General features: G+C 60.9%; 2 protein-coding genes across 3 annotated transcripts in view; one reads left to right on the forward strand and one right to left on the reverse strand.

Moving 5' to 3' along the window:
- RECQL5 (RecQ like helicase 5) overlaps positions 1-15,736 on the forward strand; it is a 33,316-nt gene that overhangs the window by 16,596 nt on the left and 984 nt on the right. Inside the window, exons 8-17 of the mRNA XM_004374392.2 lie at positions 12,109-12,327; positions 12,594-12,693; positions 12,876-12,912; positions 13,019-13,077; positions 13,161-13,234; positions 13,731-13,824; positions 14,108-14,245; positions 14,532-15,013; positions 15,163-15,253; positions 15,474-15,698. Coding sequence (XP_004374449.1) covers positions 12,109-12,327; positions 12,594-12,693; positions 12,876-12,912; positions 13,019-13,077; positions 13,161-13,234; positions 13,731-13,824; positions 14,108-14,245; positions 14,532-15,013; positions 15,163-15,253; positions 15,474-15,698 — 1,519 coding nt within the window. The remainder of the gene's footprint in view (positions 1-12,108; positions 12,328-12,593; positions 12,694-12,875; positions 12,913-13,018; positions 13,078-13,160; positions 13,235-13,730; positions 13,825-14,107; positions 14,246-14,531; positions 15,014-15,162; positions 15,254-15,473; positions 15,699-15,736) is intronic.
- SMIM5 (small integral membrane protein 5) lies at positions 3,644-10,000 on the reverse strand. Of its 2 annotated transcripts, none has more exons than XM_023729241.1 (3): positions 9,898-10,000; positions 4,624-4,777; positions 3,644-4,189 (listed from the first exon to the last, which is right to left on the reverse strand). In XM_023729241.1, exons 2-3 carry the CDS (start codon positions 4,748-4,750, stop codon positions 4,080-4,082), a joined length of 237 nt encoding a protein of 78 aa, XP_023585009.1. In that variant the 5' UTR covers positions 4,751-4,777; positions 9,898-10,000; the 3' UTR covers positions 3,644-4,079. The 2 variants fall into 2 exon arrangements, with proteins under 2 accessions (XP_023585009.1, XP_012410327.1); XM_012554873.2 differs by having other exon boundaries at positions 4,624-4,772; positions 9,898-9,974.

The raw sequence follows: 15,736 nt of genomic DNA on the forward strand, positions 1-15,736 counted from the left end.
ATATCCCTGTCAGAATAGGTGTGGACAAGACTGTTGTAAAACGTTGGGGCCATTGTGTAAAGGTCCACCAAGATCTCACGCTCAGATTACTTTGCAAATAATGTCTTTTAAGTTCTTGTTCTGCTTTAAAGAAACCAACCTCGAAAACAGACAGCTCAGGCACTCTGCTCAGCAGACCCGCGTACTCAGAGAAAAGACTCTGGCCCGACATCAGAGGATTGGCTGAGGAATGGACGAGTGTGTTAATTGTATTTGTATTAACGTTTTAAATTAAAACGAGAGGACGATGTGTTGGGTACACAAAAGCTTTATCAGCCAACGATTCCGATCGGGTGATTCCGCTGCAGTGGAAACTATGAAGAGAATGCTGTGATGGGGAGAGGCGGAGAATGCGAGGCGCGTACAGCCTGGGGGAGGGAGACTCCCCTGGAAGGAAGCAGTGTTCACGGTGTGAAGAATACAGAACACATAAGCGTTAGAATTAGGGGGACAGTGTTCCTTGGGAGGGACCAGGTCCCAAGGAGAGTGGGGAAACTTTAGGGGCAGATTAATTTTGTCCTGTGTTTTATGATCTGACGTTTGTATCACCCATAAGCACACCTGTTATTATGAAGATTTTTGTTGCAGATTGCTTTAAAATGTTAGGTTTAATTTTGAGAAAACTGTTTTTGCGTGAGCTCTGCCAAGTTTTGCTGATGAGATTCTCGCACTGGTGGCCTTATTCTAGTGTTTGATATTGTACAGATGGAGTCCTTGGGTGGCACAAATGGTTAATGCACTCAGCTGGGAACTTAAATGTTGGTGGTTTGAATCCACCAGAGGTGCCTTGCAAGAAAGACCTGGAGATCTCCTTCCAAAAAATCAGCCACTGCAAGCCCTTTGGAGCACCGTTCTACTTCGACACACACGGGGTCACCATGAGTCGGAGTTGATGCAGTGGAACCTGGTTTGGGTTTTTTGGTAATGTACAGACAGTAGAATGCACAGATACTAAGTGTGGGGTGAAGTCATTTTGAGGAACCGAAAGAAGACCTCTGTGTGATGGAGCAGAGAGGCCCCAGGTGGGGAGGCCTGGAGAGGCTGGGGAGATGGTGGAGGCCAGCTAGGACGCTGCAGCAGTGACCCCACGCAGGTACCGAGGGTGGCTTGGCCGTTGTGGCCGTGGAAGCAGAGAGGTGTGCGGCCAGAGTCGGTGAGACGTTTTTCAGGCCTGTAACGCAGCCTGTGGCCACCCTCTTCTGTGGCCACCATCTGTTCCAGGCAGCCCCTTGCTGGGCCTCTCTGTTGATTGTTTCTAGATCAGGACCACAGTGCGGAATTGCTACCTCCTCTCCATGCCCATCCTCCCCGGAGACTCCCATGCCAGGGACTGCCCTTCCAGGGGTATGTCCCAGGCTGCTGTCAGCTAGGTCAGATCTGGCTTGTTACCAAGTGTGATTTGAGCCTGCTCTAGACTATGCCCAACATCAGGGGAAGTTATCGGTGCCCGGGCCCAGTGTGTGGGGAGGAGGAAGCCCTCTGAGGGCAGGGACAGCATCTTATTGGACTCAGCGTCATGCGCTGCCTGGGGTGGAGGAGGAGAGTGTAAATGAGCTGCCACTTCACCATTCTGCACTTAGTTGTCCACTGCCTGCTCCCTGCAGCTGGACCAGGCAACCAGTAGCTTTTCTATTAAAGAGGCTCAAAGGGGATGTTCTTGGTGCTGAGGAACACTCGCCAAAGGAAAAGTCAGCCGGTAATCGGGCAGCACACTGAGCCAAGGGCTCCTGGAGACCCTCCAGCTGCTGTGCTAGGACTGAAGAAGGCAGGCCTTCCGCATCCCTCCCCCGCCCTGAGTCAGTTTTTCTTCTGGGAAGAGATCTGGTTGGACCCCACCCCAGCCCCTACCTGCTGGGTCCCACCCGCTGATAGATAGGGAGGAGATTTTGAGACAGAGTTTGGGGTGTGTATATTTGGGATGTAGGGCTGGTTGATGGAAGATACGGAACAAGAGCTGTATCTGTACTACATCTGGGTGTGGAGGTCAAAGCAGGGCTCTGGAGCCAGATGGGCTGGGCTGAGGCTGGCTCTGCCACTTACAGCTGGCTGCACTGAGACAAGTCGTCTTCACCTCTGAAATATGGGCATAGTAATGGTATCTACTGCGTTGAGGTGTGGTGATGATTCAGTGAATTTATCTACATCAAAATGCTTATTAAAGCGATGCCTGAGCAGGTGTCAGCCTTCACGGAACACTGGCTCTCTGTCACCATCACCATCATTACTGTCATCATCACTTTCATTACCATCATCATCGTCATGGATCCCATTCTTTGCTGGGGGGGGGGAGGGTACAGATACAGACAGAATCTTGAATTTATTTTCCTTTTTTAAATTTTGTATGGAAACACTTCCTCTCTGGATCTTCACCCTAAACCTGTTGGGTGAGTCTGTGGAAACCAGGAAGTGAAACCAGTGCATCACCTGCCCAGCCTGTCCCCACCGGTGCAGCCTGGATCGCCAGCTGGAGAGAGCAGTACTGGTGTCCCCTGCCCACTCCCTGTTTTCTGGTGAACAGGTCTCTGCTCCCTGGGAGCCCAGGCTTCGGCCGCGTGGCACAAGATGACAGAAGCATGTGGAACACATAGACTTTATGGCTCTGGAGGACACGTGGGGATGGGAAGGGAGTGCTGTTGGTGCTCTGTCCTGCCCCATTGGCACTTAGGGAGCCTTGTGCCTCCCCTGCCCTCATTCCTGGCTTTGTCATTCCACTTGCAAAGTTGTCTGAAGACAGGAAACTCGGGGGAGGGGACAGGAAGTTGTTGCATTTCAGCAGGACCAGTCCTCAGAATGAGGACTGTGTCACTCTGGGTTGGCGCCGTCTTTAGAGGAGCAAATATAACGATAGCTCATGCTTGCAGAGCCCTCGGCAGTGTGCCCAGCACGCGCCAAGTGCCTGACGTCGGTCATCTCGGTTTATCTGCACAAGCGTGCCTTTGGTGGGAGGTACACACTTCACAGGGAGGACGCGGTGGCACGGGGGGTGATGTCACTACCTGCATTCACTCAGCCGATAAGTGGCGGAATGAGGATTTGAACCGTGATACTTTGCTACATGTACAGATGCCATAGGGGTGAGGCAGTTGGCATGCAGGTTACAGACAAGACTAGGGCTGTACCTCTCTTCTCTTACTTCAGAAGCTTGGGGAGACCCAGTGACCGGAGCCTGCTGGTCTGGGCTTTTGAGGGAAGTGAATGGCAGTGGAAAGTGTTCAGTGGCTCCTGAGCCTGGCACCTCCTGGGGTCAACAGCCCCGGCACTCATGGCGGGTGTCTGGGAGCCAGAGCACGCTGGCAGCCCTCACTTGACAGGTCCCTCCCCACCCCACCCGTCCCAGGGCATGCCCGCCTGTCCCTCTGTGTCATTCCTGCTTGCTTGTTTTCCAGCTCTCACGGGCACAGGGAGCACGGGGGCCTGGGAAGGCCAGTCCCTGATCACACCCTGGAATTCTGGCCCACGGCCCTCCCATGCCTGCAGCCCAGCCCAACCTGCAGGGAGTCTGGCGCCACAGAAACATGTAACTAAAAGCTTTTACTTGGAAAGAAATGGGCAAATACTGGAGTAGGATACTGACATGTTCCTACTTGAGCAGGGATCTTGGTGTCCAGTAGCTGTTGCACAAAGTCCCTCTGATTAGCTTGTGCCAACTCCTTGGAAGAACCCCCAGAGCCAGCTCCCCACAGGTGCCGGCTCTTCTCCCTCAAGAGATGGGGTCCTGCTTCCCTGTTCTGTCAGAAAGTGCAGGTCGGCAGAGAATCCGGGGTGGTGTTCTCAGTCTCTGAGACAGTCGCCGCCTCCTCGGCACCCGGTGTCCCCTGGGAGCTGAGAAGTTTGTCCCTGTAACAGCCCTATGTTCTTAGAAGGCTCCAGTGTCCAGGTACCCGGGCAGGGCCAGAGCTAGGCCGGTGGCTCTCTGTCCTGAGCTGGTGGCTCTCTGTCCTGGGCTGAGGGTTGCAGGGTGGCTGATTGCCTGTGTTGTGGCTGGGGCCCAGGCTGCGGCAGGCTCCTCTCCAGCTTCTCCTCAGTCGTCCCACCATCTCTCACGGCAAGGTCACAGGCCGCACTTGGATCTTCCTGCCGCGCTGCTGGGGGCAGCAGCAGTGGACGCAGCAGCAGCTGCAGGCGATGAGCAGCAACAGCAGGACTGTGGCTGGAGGTTAGGGAGCGAGAAGGCAGAGAGCACAGGGAACTCAGGGGGGAAGAGGAAGAACCCCAACTTCGGAGGAAGCCTCTGGAAGTGTGTCAGGGCCATTCCAAAGGCCTGTTCAGTGGCCAGAAACCCCAAGAGTCTGACAGGAGTCATCGGCCATCCCCATGCCCGCCACCAGGGCCCTGGCCTTCTCCCTGTGGGGTCGTCTCCGCTGCCCAGAGCTTTATTTTGTTCCTGGGATGGGAGTGCTGGGTGCTGCTGGGTCCTGGTCCCCACCCTGCCCATCACTTAAGCAGCAGGGATGGAGTCTCCTTTCCCCATTAGCTTAACCAGCCTGCCAGACGATCAGGGAAGTCCTTTGTCTGCTTCTCCTTCACCACTCTGTCCTCCTCCATCTGGAGACCCCCAGCCCTGATGGGGCATGCCCAACTCACCTACGAAAAGGAGGATGACAGAGAAGGCCACCACCTCCACGGGCTCCGCCTGAGGCAGACTCTTCAGCTTGAGCAGCAGCCTCTGGCCCACGGCGTGCATCTCCTGCATGAAGCTGGGGGCTGCCATGGTGTGCTGGGCACCCGCCAGGCTGTGCTGAGGCAGAAAGAGCGCCTGACGTTTCCTGGGATTGGCACCACACTCCTTGCCACCCCGAGAGCCGCCCTCTCACCGCCCTCTGCCCGCCGAACGAGTTGGTCCGGTCTCACTCATCGTTCCCTGGTGGCTCACGAGGGAGAGAGGGGGTTGGGGCCCTCTGCTCAGCAGTGGCCCCTGGCCCCTACCTCTCTGGCACTACCCAGGGGGAGTGAAGTTGGGGGGCTGCTGCTCAGCGGAGCAGGGCACTGGAGGCTCTGCCCGCCGGCCAAGGTCAGGGAGTTCTCTGGCTGCGAGGTGGATGACTTCATGGCTGCATTCCCTTGTCCCAAGACACCACTCTGAGGTTCCGTCATGCACCCCCGAGTGGCACATTTCCCTGCCGCCCGTGGGTCATTCAGTGCTTTGGGTGCCTACCCCGGATCCCGCCTGGAGCTTGTGCTCCTCGTCACGTGTGAGCTCACAGGAGCATCGGTCCAGGGGCAGCCCTGGGTGACAATGGACTGGGGGAAGTGTCCGGCTTTGGGGATGCTTACTGTAGCCCCCCGGGGCTCCCCACCTCTCCAACCGGCCTGAAGACCGTCCCTGCCAGCCCAATTTCTTAAGTCACATGCCCTTCTCCTGAGAGGAGAGAGAGGCCGCTGTGTCCCTCCGGCGTTTGCCGAGGGGCCGTCTCAGGATGGGACTGGCTGTGAGCTCCAGGGCTGGTTGAGCCAGCACCTCCCCGCCGACTCTGGCCTGCTCCGCTCCCACCCTGACAGGTATGTGGCAGCTCAGCTCTCCAAGCCCATGACCAGGAGCCACTTCCTGTCTCAGGGTGCCCAGGAGGCCAAAGGGGAAGGCACAGGCCAGAGTCTGTGAGCTGGGGCGTGTGGTGTGTCAGAGCACATTTTCCCCCGCCTCCCTCCTGTGGGCTGAGGGAGCCAGTGCCTCTGAGGACAGGGACAGGGACAGCCTGTGCCCGCCAGCCAGAACCATCCCACCATGCAGGGGCTCTCGTCCAAGGGGCAGAAGAGACGGGCAGGGGCTGGTCCCTGGTCCTAGCCTGGCAGGCGGGCCCTCTGCTCTGATGCTTCGAGGTGACTGTGGTCTGAGAAGCTGGTCACTCTGGTGCTGTTGCCCCTGCTGCAGCTGCTTAGAGCCCCCTGGAGGCCACCTCGTTGACCCTCCACGTGTCCGTGCCACCTTTGGTCTCACTGGCGTTGGAGGCATCACCTCCCCCTGTATAGTCAGCCAGCCCCTCCCAAAGCACCTTTCAGGAGTTTTGTCTGCCTCCTTCGTCCCTGGAGGGTTAGGGTGTATGTGTCGGAGGAAGGTTGGGGGGCAAGCTGGAGCCGGGGGGTTGTTTCTTTAAGTGATGATGGAGGTAGCAGGCGGGGGGCACTGTAGAAAGGTAGGTGGGGCTTTCTGTCCCAGTTAAGAGGCTCCTTGAGTCAGATCCCCCTAGCTTCTCTCACGCCTCACCCCTAGATTAGGGGTGAGGAGGAGAAGGAGATTAGGGTCCCAGTTGTCAAATGTACCAAGAGGCAGAGCATCCCAGAACGCCTCAGATCCTCTGGTACAGCACCTTCCTTTTACACGTGGGAAACTGAGGCCTGGAGGGATTGAGTGACTTAGCCAAGTCACAGCAGGAAAGAGGTCCCAGCCACTGCCCCTCTAGCCGCTGCCCCCCCACTGCACCATGATAGTGGCATCATGGGCAGGCTGCTCGTTGGCCAGCAAGATACGTTACCCCGGAATGAGGGTCTGGAGCATGGCTTTGAATGGGCACATCTCGTCCTGGTGGCACAGTGGGTAAGCGCTTGGCTGCTAACCAAAATGTCAATGGTTCAAACCTCTGTGGGAGAAAGCTGTGGCAGCCTGCTTCAGTAAAGATTACAGCCTCGGAAACCCTGTGGGGCAGTGCTGCTCTGAATTAACTCGATGACAGCGGGCTTTTCTCTTACCAGGTTGGAGCCTCCCGGCTTCTGAGGACCATGTGTGGTACTTGTCACCAAAGGGGCAGGCCCCGTGTGCCCCGTTTGTCTGAGCTTAGACCGGCTGTGCTGGGCAGGCACAGGGACCCCTCCTCTGGCTGGTACACACAGCAGGAAGCTGGCCCGACCTTGTTCTGGGGCCTCTGTGCCATTCCCTCTCCCAGGTTTCCAGGTGCAAGGGGTCCTGTCACATACTCTTGGAGGAGGGACTAAGGGTGCTGCCTGAAGCCCAGGGGCTCGTGTGCACATTGCAGAGCTGGGTGCTTTCCTCCTTCTGCTCCACTGTCCTCACTCCAGCCCCTTCAGCCTGCTGGCCCTGGGCCTGAGAGGTCTAATGTAGCCCGGCGGAGACGCTCCTCAGAGGAGGGCCGGAGGACAGGGTTCTCACTGTGAGCTCCGTTGCCTGGAGGAACGCCAGAGGGCAGGTGCGTTCTTACTGTGAGCTCCCTCGCCTGGAGGAGGGCCAGAGGGCAGGGTTCTCACTGTGAGCCCCCATGCCCAGAGGCCCCAGGAGAGGCAGAGGGCGCCCCCACCCCGTGAGCACAATGGAGAGTGGGTCAGGATGGGGGCAGGGTCTCCCAGGAGGGAAGAGGAAGGCTAGGCTGAGGCGGAGTTTGCTGGGCGGCAAAGGTAGGTTTGTGGGTCAGAGGCTTTGGCTAGAAAGCCAGCCTTCCTCCGGAAGTTCTGAAGCTGGGACACTGGGGCTCTGGGAAGAGTCAGTCCACCTCCGTGACAGGCCGTGGGAGGCATCATGGCCTTGAATCCAGGGCCTTTCGAGGGCCGACTGCCTGTCCTGAACTAGCCAGATGGGAGGCCCACTGCGCGTGCTCGGGGGTCTGACGCAGGGCTGTGTGTCGGATCCGTCACCTCTGAGCCGCAGACAGCTACTCTGCCCCCTTTGCTCTCCACTGGTTTCTTGCAGCATCGGGCGTGGGTCCCTGGGGACGTGGGGTGCTGAAGGGGTCCAGTCCCTGTCCTGCTCCCGCTCTGGGGGGAGGCGCATTCCAGCAGGCCCCCAGGCACTCTTCCCTGCCGGTTATTTACAGCAAGGCCAAGGGAGTCCCTGCCCCCTGGCTGCCTAATATAACCCGAGTCAGGTGACTGAGTGGCATGTGTCCTGAAGGAGCCCCGGGGAAATGCAGGCCTTGGTCTAGCCACCCACCCTCATTCCCTGGGCCTACAGGTTTAGAGGGAGGAAGGCAGGGGTAGCCCAGTCAGGCTACTGACGATTCTGTATTTTTCTAGTCTCTGTAGCTCAGGATTACCACACTCCTTCCTCCAGAACCATTCTTCTGCCTGTAAGCCAGGGAAGCCTTGGTAGTGCCTGGCTCGGAGCTTCATAGGCTCAGAGGTTCCCGAGAGGCAGCCCCAGGCCCCAGGAAGGGAGAGTGGCTCTCAGGCCCCCCTGCAGCCTGGGCTCCCTGCGCAGTCCTTCCAGAGCCTCTAAGGGTGCCCCCTGGGCTGAGATGGAAGCAGAGGAGACTGGGGAGCAGAGCAGAGAGGGAGCTGGCAGAGCCAAGGGGCTGGAGACATTCCCTGGTGTGGCATCTCCCGGCACAGAGAGCCTAGCGGTAGAGCAGACGGGCATCCTGCAGACCAGACAGCTGCCTGGTGCTGGGCTTCCCTTTATCTCCTGCTCGCAGAGCCAGCGCTTCTCCTCCAGGCTCCCAGCGAAGAGAGAGCAGACGTGCTGCTCTGATAAGTGCTCAGGGCCCCAGAGGGCTGCTTGGTTTGGTTCCACCGGTATTTTGTTGTGGGTTTTGGCTACCTGTGCCCTGTGATCCGTTATTTTGCTGGAGGAAGAGCTAGAATGAGGCTAACTGACAGTTGTGGGAGACTCGTGGGCCCAGAGGCCTGACAGCAGGCACCGATGCCCGCTGTGCGCCATGCTGAGTGCTTGACGACCTCGCCCTGCCATGAGATGGGGAGTCACTGCTTGGCTCCTCACCCAGCCTGTAGCTTTCCAGGGTTGGGAGCCCTTCCCTGCGGCTGCTAGGCATCCCCTTCTGTCCTCCCAGCTCAGGGAACGTGTTTAGGAGACCCCAGAGCAGACCTCTCTCCTGTGGCATGCCGGGGCAGCTTACAGACACACACCGGCAGGTGTCGTGGCAGCTCCCACTGTCGCCCCCCTTGCCTGACCTGCCCGCCGCCTCACATCAGCCCAGCTTCTGTCCTCTGTTGGCCATGTGGTTCCCATTGCTGTCAGAGTTTCTTCTCCCAGCCACCAGCCCAGGCCAAACCCCACGGCCTCTGCCAAGCCAAGAACACTTGGACTGATCCTTGGTTTTCCCTGGGAGGTTGTTTTCCTTTCTTATTAGATACCAGCTTGTTTGCTCTGGGGAGAACAGCTGGGGGGTGTGGCAGAGGGGGTGCTGACCCCAGCGTGAGGACAGGGAAGAGGCGGTGGCGGCAGCGGTGCTCCAGGGCCTGGCCCACGGGGGCTGCTCGCGGTGCTGCAGGAGGGCGGCAGCAGAGCCCAGGCACTGGGGCGGGTGCCTCCCCCAGCCTCACTTCCACTGTCACCTTCCCTCACCCGACCCTGTGGTTTAGAGATAGACCCTCCCATTCCTGGGGCAGGATTTGGGGCTCACTGCCAGGCCAGCAGAGAGATGTTAGGACTCAGGGGTTCTAAGTGGCAGAGCCTGAGCTGAGAGCAGCCTGGCAGGAGTGGCTGAGCCCCACCTCCGTGCCTGGGCTGCCCTGGCCCTGGACACGGTTGGCCAGAGCCGCCTCAGGCCCTGTGCATCCTGGGGGGGTGCGAGCTGGCTGGGCAAACCCTCCTGAGAGCCTCAGTGGGGAGAACAGCAGACATGGGGAGAGCCCGTCTCGTCTGCCTCAGTCCTGGGGAATGGCAGCTCAGTGCACAAGCCGTGGCTAGGCCGGGACAACAAGGCCTGCTCTTAAGCCCCCTGAATGGAGAAGGCTTAGCTGAACCTGCAGAGTAAGCGGGCCCTTTGTGCCCGGCCTGGCGCAGGCAGAGAGGGAGCCCCTCTGAGTGGGGTGTCCCTCCCGACTGAGAAGCGTGCTCACCTTGAACAGGAGGCTTCGTGGCTCCCTACCCAGAGACCCGAGCCAGGTGTGCCCGCAGGCGCCGTCTCATGCTCACGCAGGTGCTGGCCCGTCACCCCACCCAGCACCACTCACCTGGAGCCCAGGTGTTGGGGTGGGGGTCCTGGCCCAGGAGCACCCCGTGCACCAAGCCGCTGCGTGCCTCCTTGGCTCCTGGCTGTCACCGCCTCGGCTCCTGGCTGTCGCCCCTTCCTCCTCGTACTTCCACCTCTTACTTCCTCTGTGAACACCTCTTTCCTGACCCGCTATTGCGCCTCTCAGCACCTCCCCTCACACAGAGCCTTGCCGCTGACAGCCAGCTGCTGTCCCTGCCTCAGCTTTTTGTCGTTGGTCGTCCTGGAGATCCAAGTGTCAGATTGCACGGGCTTTGCCCAGGGCCAAGCCAGCGCAGGCTGCTCCCCAGCATGGGCGGGTGGTGACTCTGCTGCCTGAAGGGCCTCTGCTGGCCTCTTCCGACGACGGGCTCTTCTCCGTCCCTTCTCCCCTCCCACTCCCCGCCCTCTGCCCGCCCACCTACTGCTTGCCCCTGTGTGGTGAGCGCCAGGGGCTGGGCCTGGGCTGGGCGGGCTGGGCGCTGACGGAAGGAGAGACCTTCTTCCTAGGCAGAGAGGACCCCAGGGACACTCTACCTGAGGGTGTGGAGGGAGGGAGGAAGGGAAGGAGGGAAGCCAAGCAGCGGCCCCAGCTGTTGCCCCCTAGCCCCCACGGAGGTCTCTCTGCCAGGCCTCTGGCCCATGTCCCACGACCACCCCACCCTGTCCCTTAGGCCACTCCCTGCTGGGACCTCCCTCTGGCCTCTCCTGGGAAGGAAAATAAACAGTGGAAGAGCTGCCGGACCACCCTGGTTGAGCCCCCAGGGAGGCCCTTCTGCCCTCTTGGCATCGAAAGGCATCTCAGGGAAGGAGGCCTGCCCCCTTTGCCTGGCCTGCTGGCCCAGGGAGGGGCTTCCCGTTCCTCAGGGCCCTGGGAGAGGAGGAGGGAAACCGTGGGGCTCTCTGTGCCAAAGCACAGTGTGCAGGGCTCAGCGTCTGTGGGCCGCCTCCCGTACTCGGCCTGTCCTCAGGGAGGGGCCCAGTGGCAGGGGCCACCCAGCAGGCCAGGCGAGGCCACGCCCGGAGTAGGGAGAGGACTGACCCCAGCCCGCTGTCAATGGAGCCCTTTGAATCTGAGTTAAAACCCCAGTGAGTCAGGGCCAGATGGGGTGGGTGGCGGGGGGAGGCAGCCGGCCTGTACCCCCCACCCCAGGATGCCAGAGCCTCTTGGAGCAGGACAGGCAGCCACTGTGCAGAAGACCCACCTAGGTGGGGGGGCTTGGAGGGTGCAGACTGGGTCCCTGCACCCCTGCACCCACAGAATCGACAGCAGAGACCCTGAGCCGAGCCCCGTGGGAAGAGCGCCCTCTGATGGCTGTGGCCGCCACTGCTGTCTGAAGCCCTAGTCTGGCCTCAGAGCTGCCTTCTCCACTTGGCTAAATAAAGTGAACCAAACCTCCCCCCCCCCAGGGGTGTTAACAGTCAGCTTTTGTCCCTGGAGCCTGCCTGTGCAGTCTTGGTCCCAAAGTGCTGCCTGTGGTCCCTGGCAGGCTCACTTTGAGAGGTTCAGTCAGAGCCTTTGACACCAACTATTCTTGTCCCTGGGTTGTGGCACCCGGTGGCCTTGTCTCTGCTCCGGCATCTCCTCTCGGACCCCCCACCCCATGCTGCATTCTGGACAGCAGAAGTGGCTACTGTCAGAGTCCTGGTAAAGCCAGTGTGCCCTTCTGGGCCTCTCACCTGTCCCAGGATTGACTGCTGCCTCTAGCCTGGGGAATCATAGGAGAGGCAGAGCCTCAGGGGGCTGCTTCCTACTCCCAGCTGTCACCCCACGAGGGCTGTGACAGGGTGGGGCAGTAGAAGGTGAGATGGGGAGACTCTGGCCAGGCCCTCACCAGGGGCCAGCTGTCAGGACCACCTGTGTCCCTGTGTGCACAGCCTGGTGGCCCAGAGCCCCAGCTCTCCAGGGTGCCACCACCCAAGGACAGGGGAGCCCCCTGGGCCAGAGGGGCAACCTCTGGAGAAGCAGTTCACAGTGGGGGTCCACGTGGCTCCTCTGGACGTCCCACATGGTACACAACCTCACGGTGGCCGCGTGAGATGGCCAGAATCAAAGCTGCCATGGGAGGTGAGGCAGCTGAGGTGCTGGCGAGGTGCCTGACCAGGGGACGCTTGTTGGAGTGGAGGTGTGGGGTTAGTGAACACCACTGGCCTGGGCCCCTCACCCCTCACCTCTGCTCTGCCGCCACCCCAGGTGCCGCCACGCTGCCATTGCCAAGTACTTCGGGGATGCACCCCCCGCCTGCACCAGAGGCTGTGACCACTGCCAGAACCCTGCGGCCGTGCGGAGGCAGCTGGACGCTGTGGAGCGCAGCAGCAGCTGGAGCAGGACCTGCGTTGGACCCCCCCGGGGGAATGGCTTTGACCCTGAGCTGTACGAGGGAGGCCGCAGGGGCTACGGGGGCTTTAGCAGGTGAGGGGCATGAATCCGCGGCCCAGCCCACTGGGATGAGCCTGTTCTCCCCCTGGTGCCAAGGGCAGACCAGAGGTGACCTAATGCTGTCGTCCCCCCCGGCTTCCTGGGCTGCGTTGGGGCCTGGACCTTGGTGTGGCTCTGAGCACCTCAGGGCAGGCTGTGAGAGAGCTGCTGGGGACGGCAGGGACCCCGTCACCTGACAGAGGCTGGTTGAGGGGGACAGAGAACAGGCTCTGGGCAGCTCACGCCCAGCCTGCCCCCAGGTACGATGAAGGCTCCGGAGGCAGCGGGGACGAGGGCCGAGACGAGGCCCACAAGCGGGAGTGGAGTCTTCTCTATCAGAAGCAGATGCAGCTGCGCAAGGTGAAGGGACAGGGCTGGGGTGGGTGGTTGGCCTGTGTGGAGCACTGAGCTGGCCATAGGAGGGGCGCCTGCAGATAGTGGGGTCCCAGGTGACCCCTGCTGCCCACACGCTCAGCCCCGTCCCTAGCCTGGCCTGGGAGCTGTCCTACGGGGTCCTCAAGGATCCGTCATGACTTTTCCAGGGTAAAGACCCCAAGATAGAAGAATTCGTACCCCCTGGTGAGTGCAGGGATGCCCCAGGGCTTGTTGGGGGTGGGGTGAGAGTGAGGGGTGGGTGGATGGAGCCCACCTCGCAGAAGGTAGCACCCACCCATTCTCTCCCCAGATGATAACTGTCCCCTGAAAGAGGCTTCTAGCAGGAAGATCCCCAAGCTCACTGTGAAGGTACGAGGTGGGCAGCTCCTCACCGCCCCCAGGATGCTCCCCCAGCCCCGAGGCTCGTGTGATCCACTCCCTTTCCCCTGCAGGCCCGTGAGCACTGCCTGCGGCTCTTGCAGGAGGCACTGAGCAGTAACCACCAGGCTGCAGGCGCCACTGAGGGGTGAGTGGCCCAGATGGCGGGAGCTGGGGACGCGGCCAGGCACCCCGGGCTGAGGAGGTCTCCCCAAGAGCTCTTAGTTGTTTGGAGACCTCCGGATCCCCACCTCAGAGCTCTCCCCTGGTGTGTTTGGCCATCAGCAGTTTAAATCCACCAGGTGCTTCTTGGACACCCTATGGGGCAGTTCTGCTCTGTCCTATAAGGTCACTATGAGTCAGAATCCACTCGATGGCAATGAGCTTTTTATCCCCAGATTATGACCCATCCTACTCCCAGGGGATGTGAGTCCTCACAGCCCCACTAGGGGGCAGGCTTGGCCCAACCTAGCAGCAAGCAGTGGCTGCTGAAGACAAGCCAGAGGGTGTCACAGAGTCAGGTGGGAGTCCCTGGGCCCAAGGCAACTCCGACCAGGCCCTGATGATGCCCCCAGGGAGAATCCAGCAGGAGCTGTACAGGGGGAGAGCTCAGGCTTGGCTGACCTCTGGCTCACTCCCCACAGAGCTGACCTCCAGGCCAAGGCCGTGGAGCTGGAACACGAGACGTTCCGGAATGCTAAGGTGGCCAACCTGTACAAGGCCAGCGTGCTGAGGAAGGTGGGCCCGGACAGGAGTGGGCAGGCAGGGCAGGCATGCTCGCCAGGTGCTCTCCCCAGGGCTCAGGCAGTCCTCAGCCCCCTAGGAGGCCGCCTATGGGGCCTGAGCCTGACTTCCCTCCTTTGCCAGCTGGAGAGTTCTGTCCAACCCCGTGACGACCAGAGTTTGTCCAGTGTCCAGTTGCCTGGAGCCATTGACCACAGAAACCTGCTCAGGGGAGGCCTGGGTGGGGGCTTTGGGGAGGAGCTAGTGGCCGCCCACATCTTATCTGTCTCTGACCCAGGTGGCTGAGATCCACAAAGCCTCCAAGGACGAGCAGCTCTACTCCAGTGTGGTTGGTGGGGCCAAGAGCTGTGGCACCCAGGCTGGACCCCCAGGGCCCAGTGAACACGACACCCTGCCGGCCTCCCAGGTGTACTCGGTGCGTGGGAACCTGGGTCCCCTCTGTGCTCAGGGAGGGCCCAGCCTCTGCCCGCTCCTGGCCTCTTAGCCTAGGCCCTGGGGTGCCCAGGGAGACCCTCTAGTGTCCCTGCTCTGCCGGCTGCACCTTCACAGTCTTGTGTCCTCTCTTCCTGATGCTTAAGTGGTGGCCTGCCCTCCTTACCCCTCCCACACCCCAAGATCCTGGCCCAGTGGGGCCATGGCAGGACCAGCCAGTGAGTGGGTCCTGTGAAGCCTGGCGGTTGATCCCTCTCTCCTCCTCGCAGTTCAAAGCCAAGCGAGTGGGAGCTGGCTTCCCCAAAGCCTCCCGCCTGTTCCAGACGGCCACTGAGCTGATGGAGAGGACGCGGGCCGAGGCACCAGTTCCCCAGCCCGTTCCAGGAGGCCAGCAGGAGCCCCCCGGGCAGCCACACGGCCTCCAGGATGAGGACAGGACTGAGCCCTTCCCTGACCCCAGAGGAGCAGGCCCTGGAGTGGGTGCCGAGAGTGGGGAGCCCTTGCCCAAGAAGAAGGCCAAAGACCCCTCCAGGGACAGCCCCCCGGCCAAGGCCCGGGCCAAGAGGAAGCAGCAGCTCCTTGCCGAAGCGGCCCACAAGGATTCTCAGAGCATCACCCGCTTCTGCCAGAGGGTGGAGAGCCTGTCAGGCCCCCCACCAGCCCCAGGGCAGTGCGCAGGGGAGGACAATGGAGCCCCGGGGCATCAGGCCACCCCTCTGCACACGGAGGAGCCCACCACAGGGGGACTGAGGTGAGGGCGGTGGGTGCCCTGGGACCTTTGGGAGAACCACCTTGGGTGCCTGGGTCCTCCAGAGCTCAGGGCTCATTCCCAGGATGGCCTGCGGGCTGGCTGGGATGCAGGAGCACCTGGGACCCTGATGCCTGCTCTTCCCCTGTCAGTGCCCACCCATGTGGTGACCAGGGACCCCCGGGAACCCAGCCCACGCCCCCACGGGAGACCCAGAAGGGCAAGCGGCCCAGACCCCAGCAGGTATGTCAGGTCCAGGCCCCGCAGGACGGGAGGCAGCGGCATGGACGAGGCTATGCTTCTGTAGGCTGTGGGTTGAGGACAGTCACATACGCATCCCGGTGGCAGGCAGTTGAGGGACAGGCTAGAGGGAGCCCGTGGGTACAGAGGACCAGTCTTCCAGAAGGAGAGGAGGGGCTGATGAAAGGGAGCTCAGGAGTGACTCCACCGTGGCCCTGCCCAGGAGCACCCAGAGACCCCGGCTCAGAAGAGGCCTTGCCCCTCAGCCAAGCCCTGCGTCTCCACTGAGGCCACAGGCGGTGTCTCAGCCAGGGACCAGGACACCTTGCTCTCCACCGCCCGAGGCCCCTGCCAGCCCCCGGCCACCAGCGTCTCCCTGAAGGAGGCTGCGAGTGTTGTGGTCAAGGGTCTCACCCCGTTCTACAAGCAGGGCAAGTTTGCATCCAAGGTAGGGGGCATGGGGGTATTGCTCCACCCCCTGGCCTG

The sequence above is a fragment of the Trichechus manatus genome, unplaced genomic scaffold (genome assembly GCF_000243295.1).
Source record: "Trichechus manatus latirostris isolate Lorelei unplaced genomic scaffold, TriManLat1.0 scaffold00028, whole genome shotgun sequence".
NCBI lineage: Eukaryota > Metazoa > Chordata > Mammalia > Sirenia > Trichechidae > Trichechus > Trichechus manatus.

Excerpts from the sequence above, each read along its gene's own strand:
- SMIM5 (XM_023729241.1), bottom strand. The coding sequence starts at position 4,750 with ATGGCAGCCCCCAGCTTCATGCAGGAGATGCACGCCGTGGGCCAGAGG. Across the intron at positions 4,190-4,623 it reads TGTCATCCTCCTTTTCGTAG|CCACAGTCCTGCTGTTGCTG; the intron begins GTGAGTTGGGCA and ends CCTAACCTCCAG.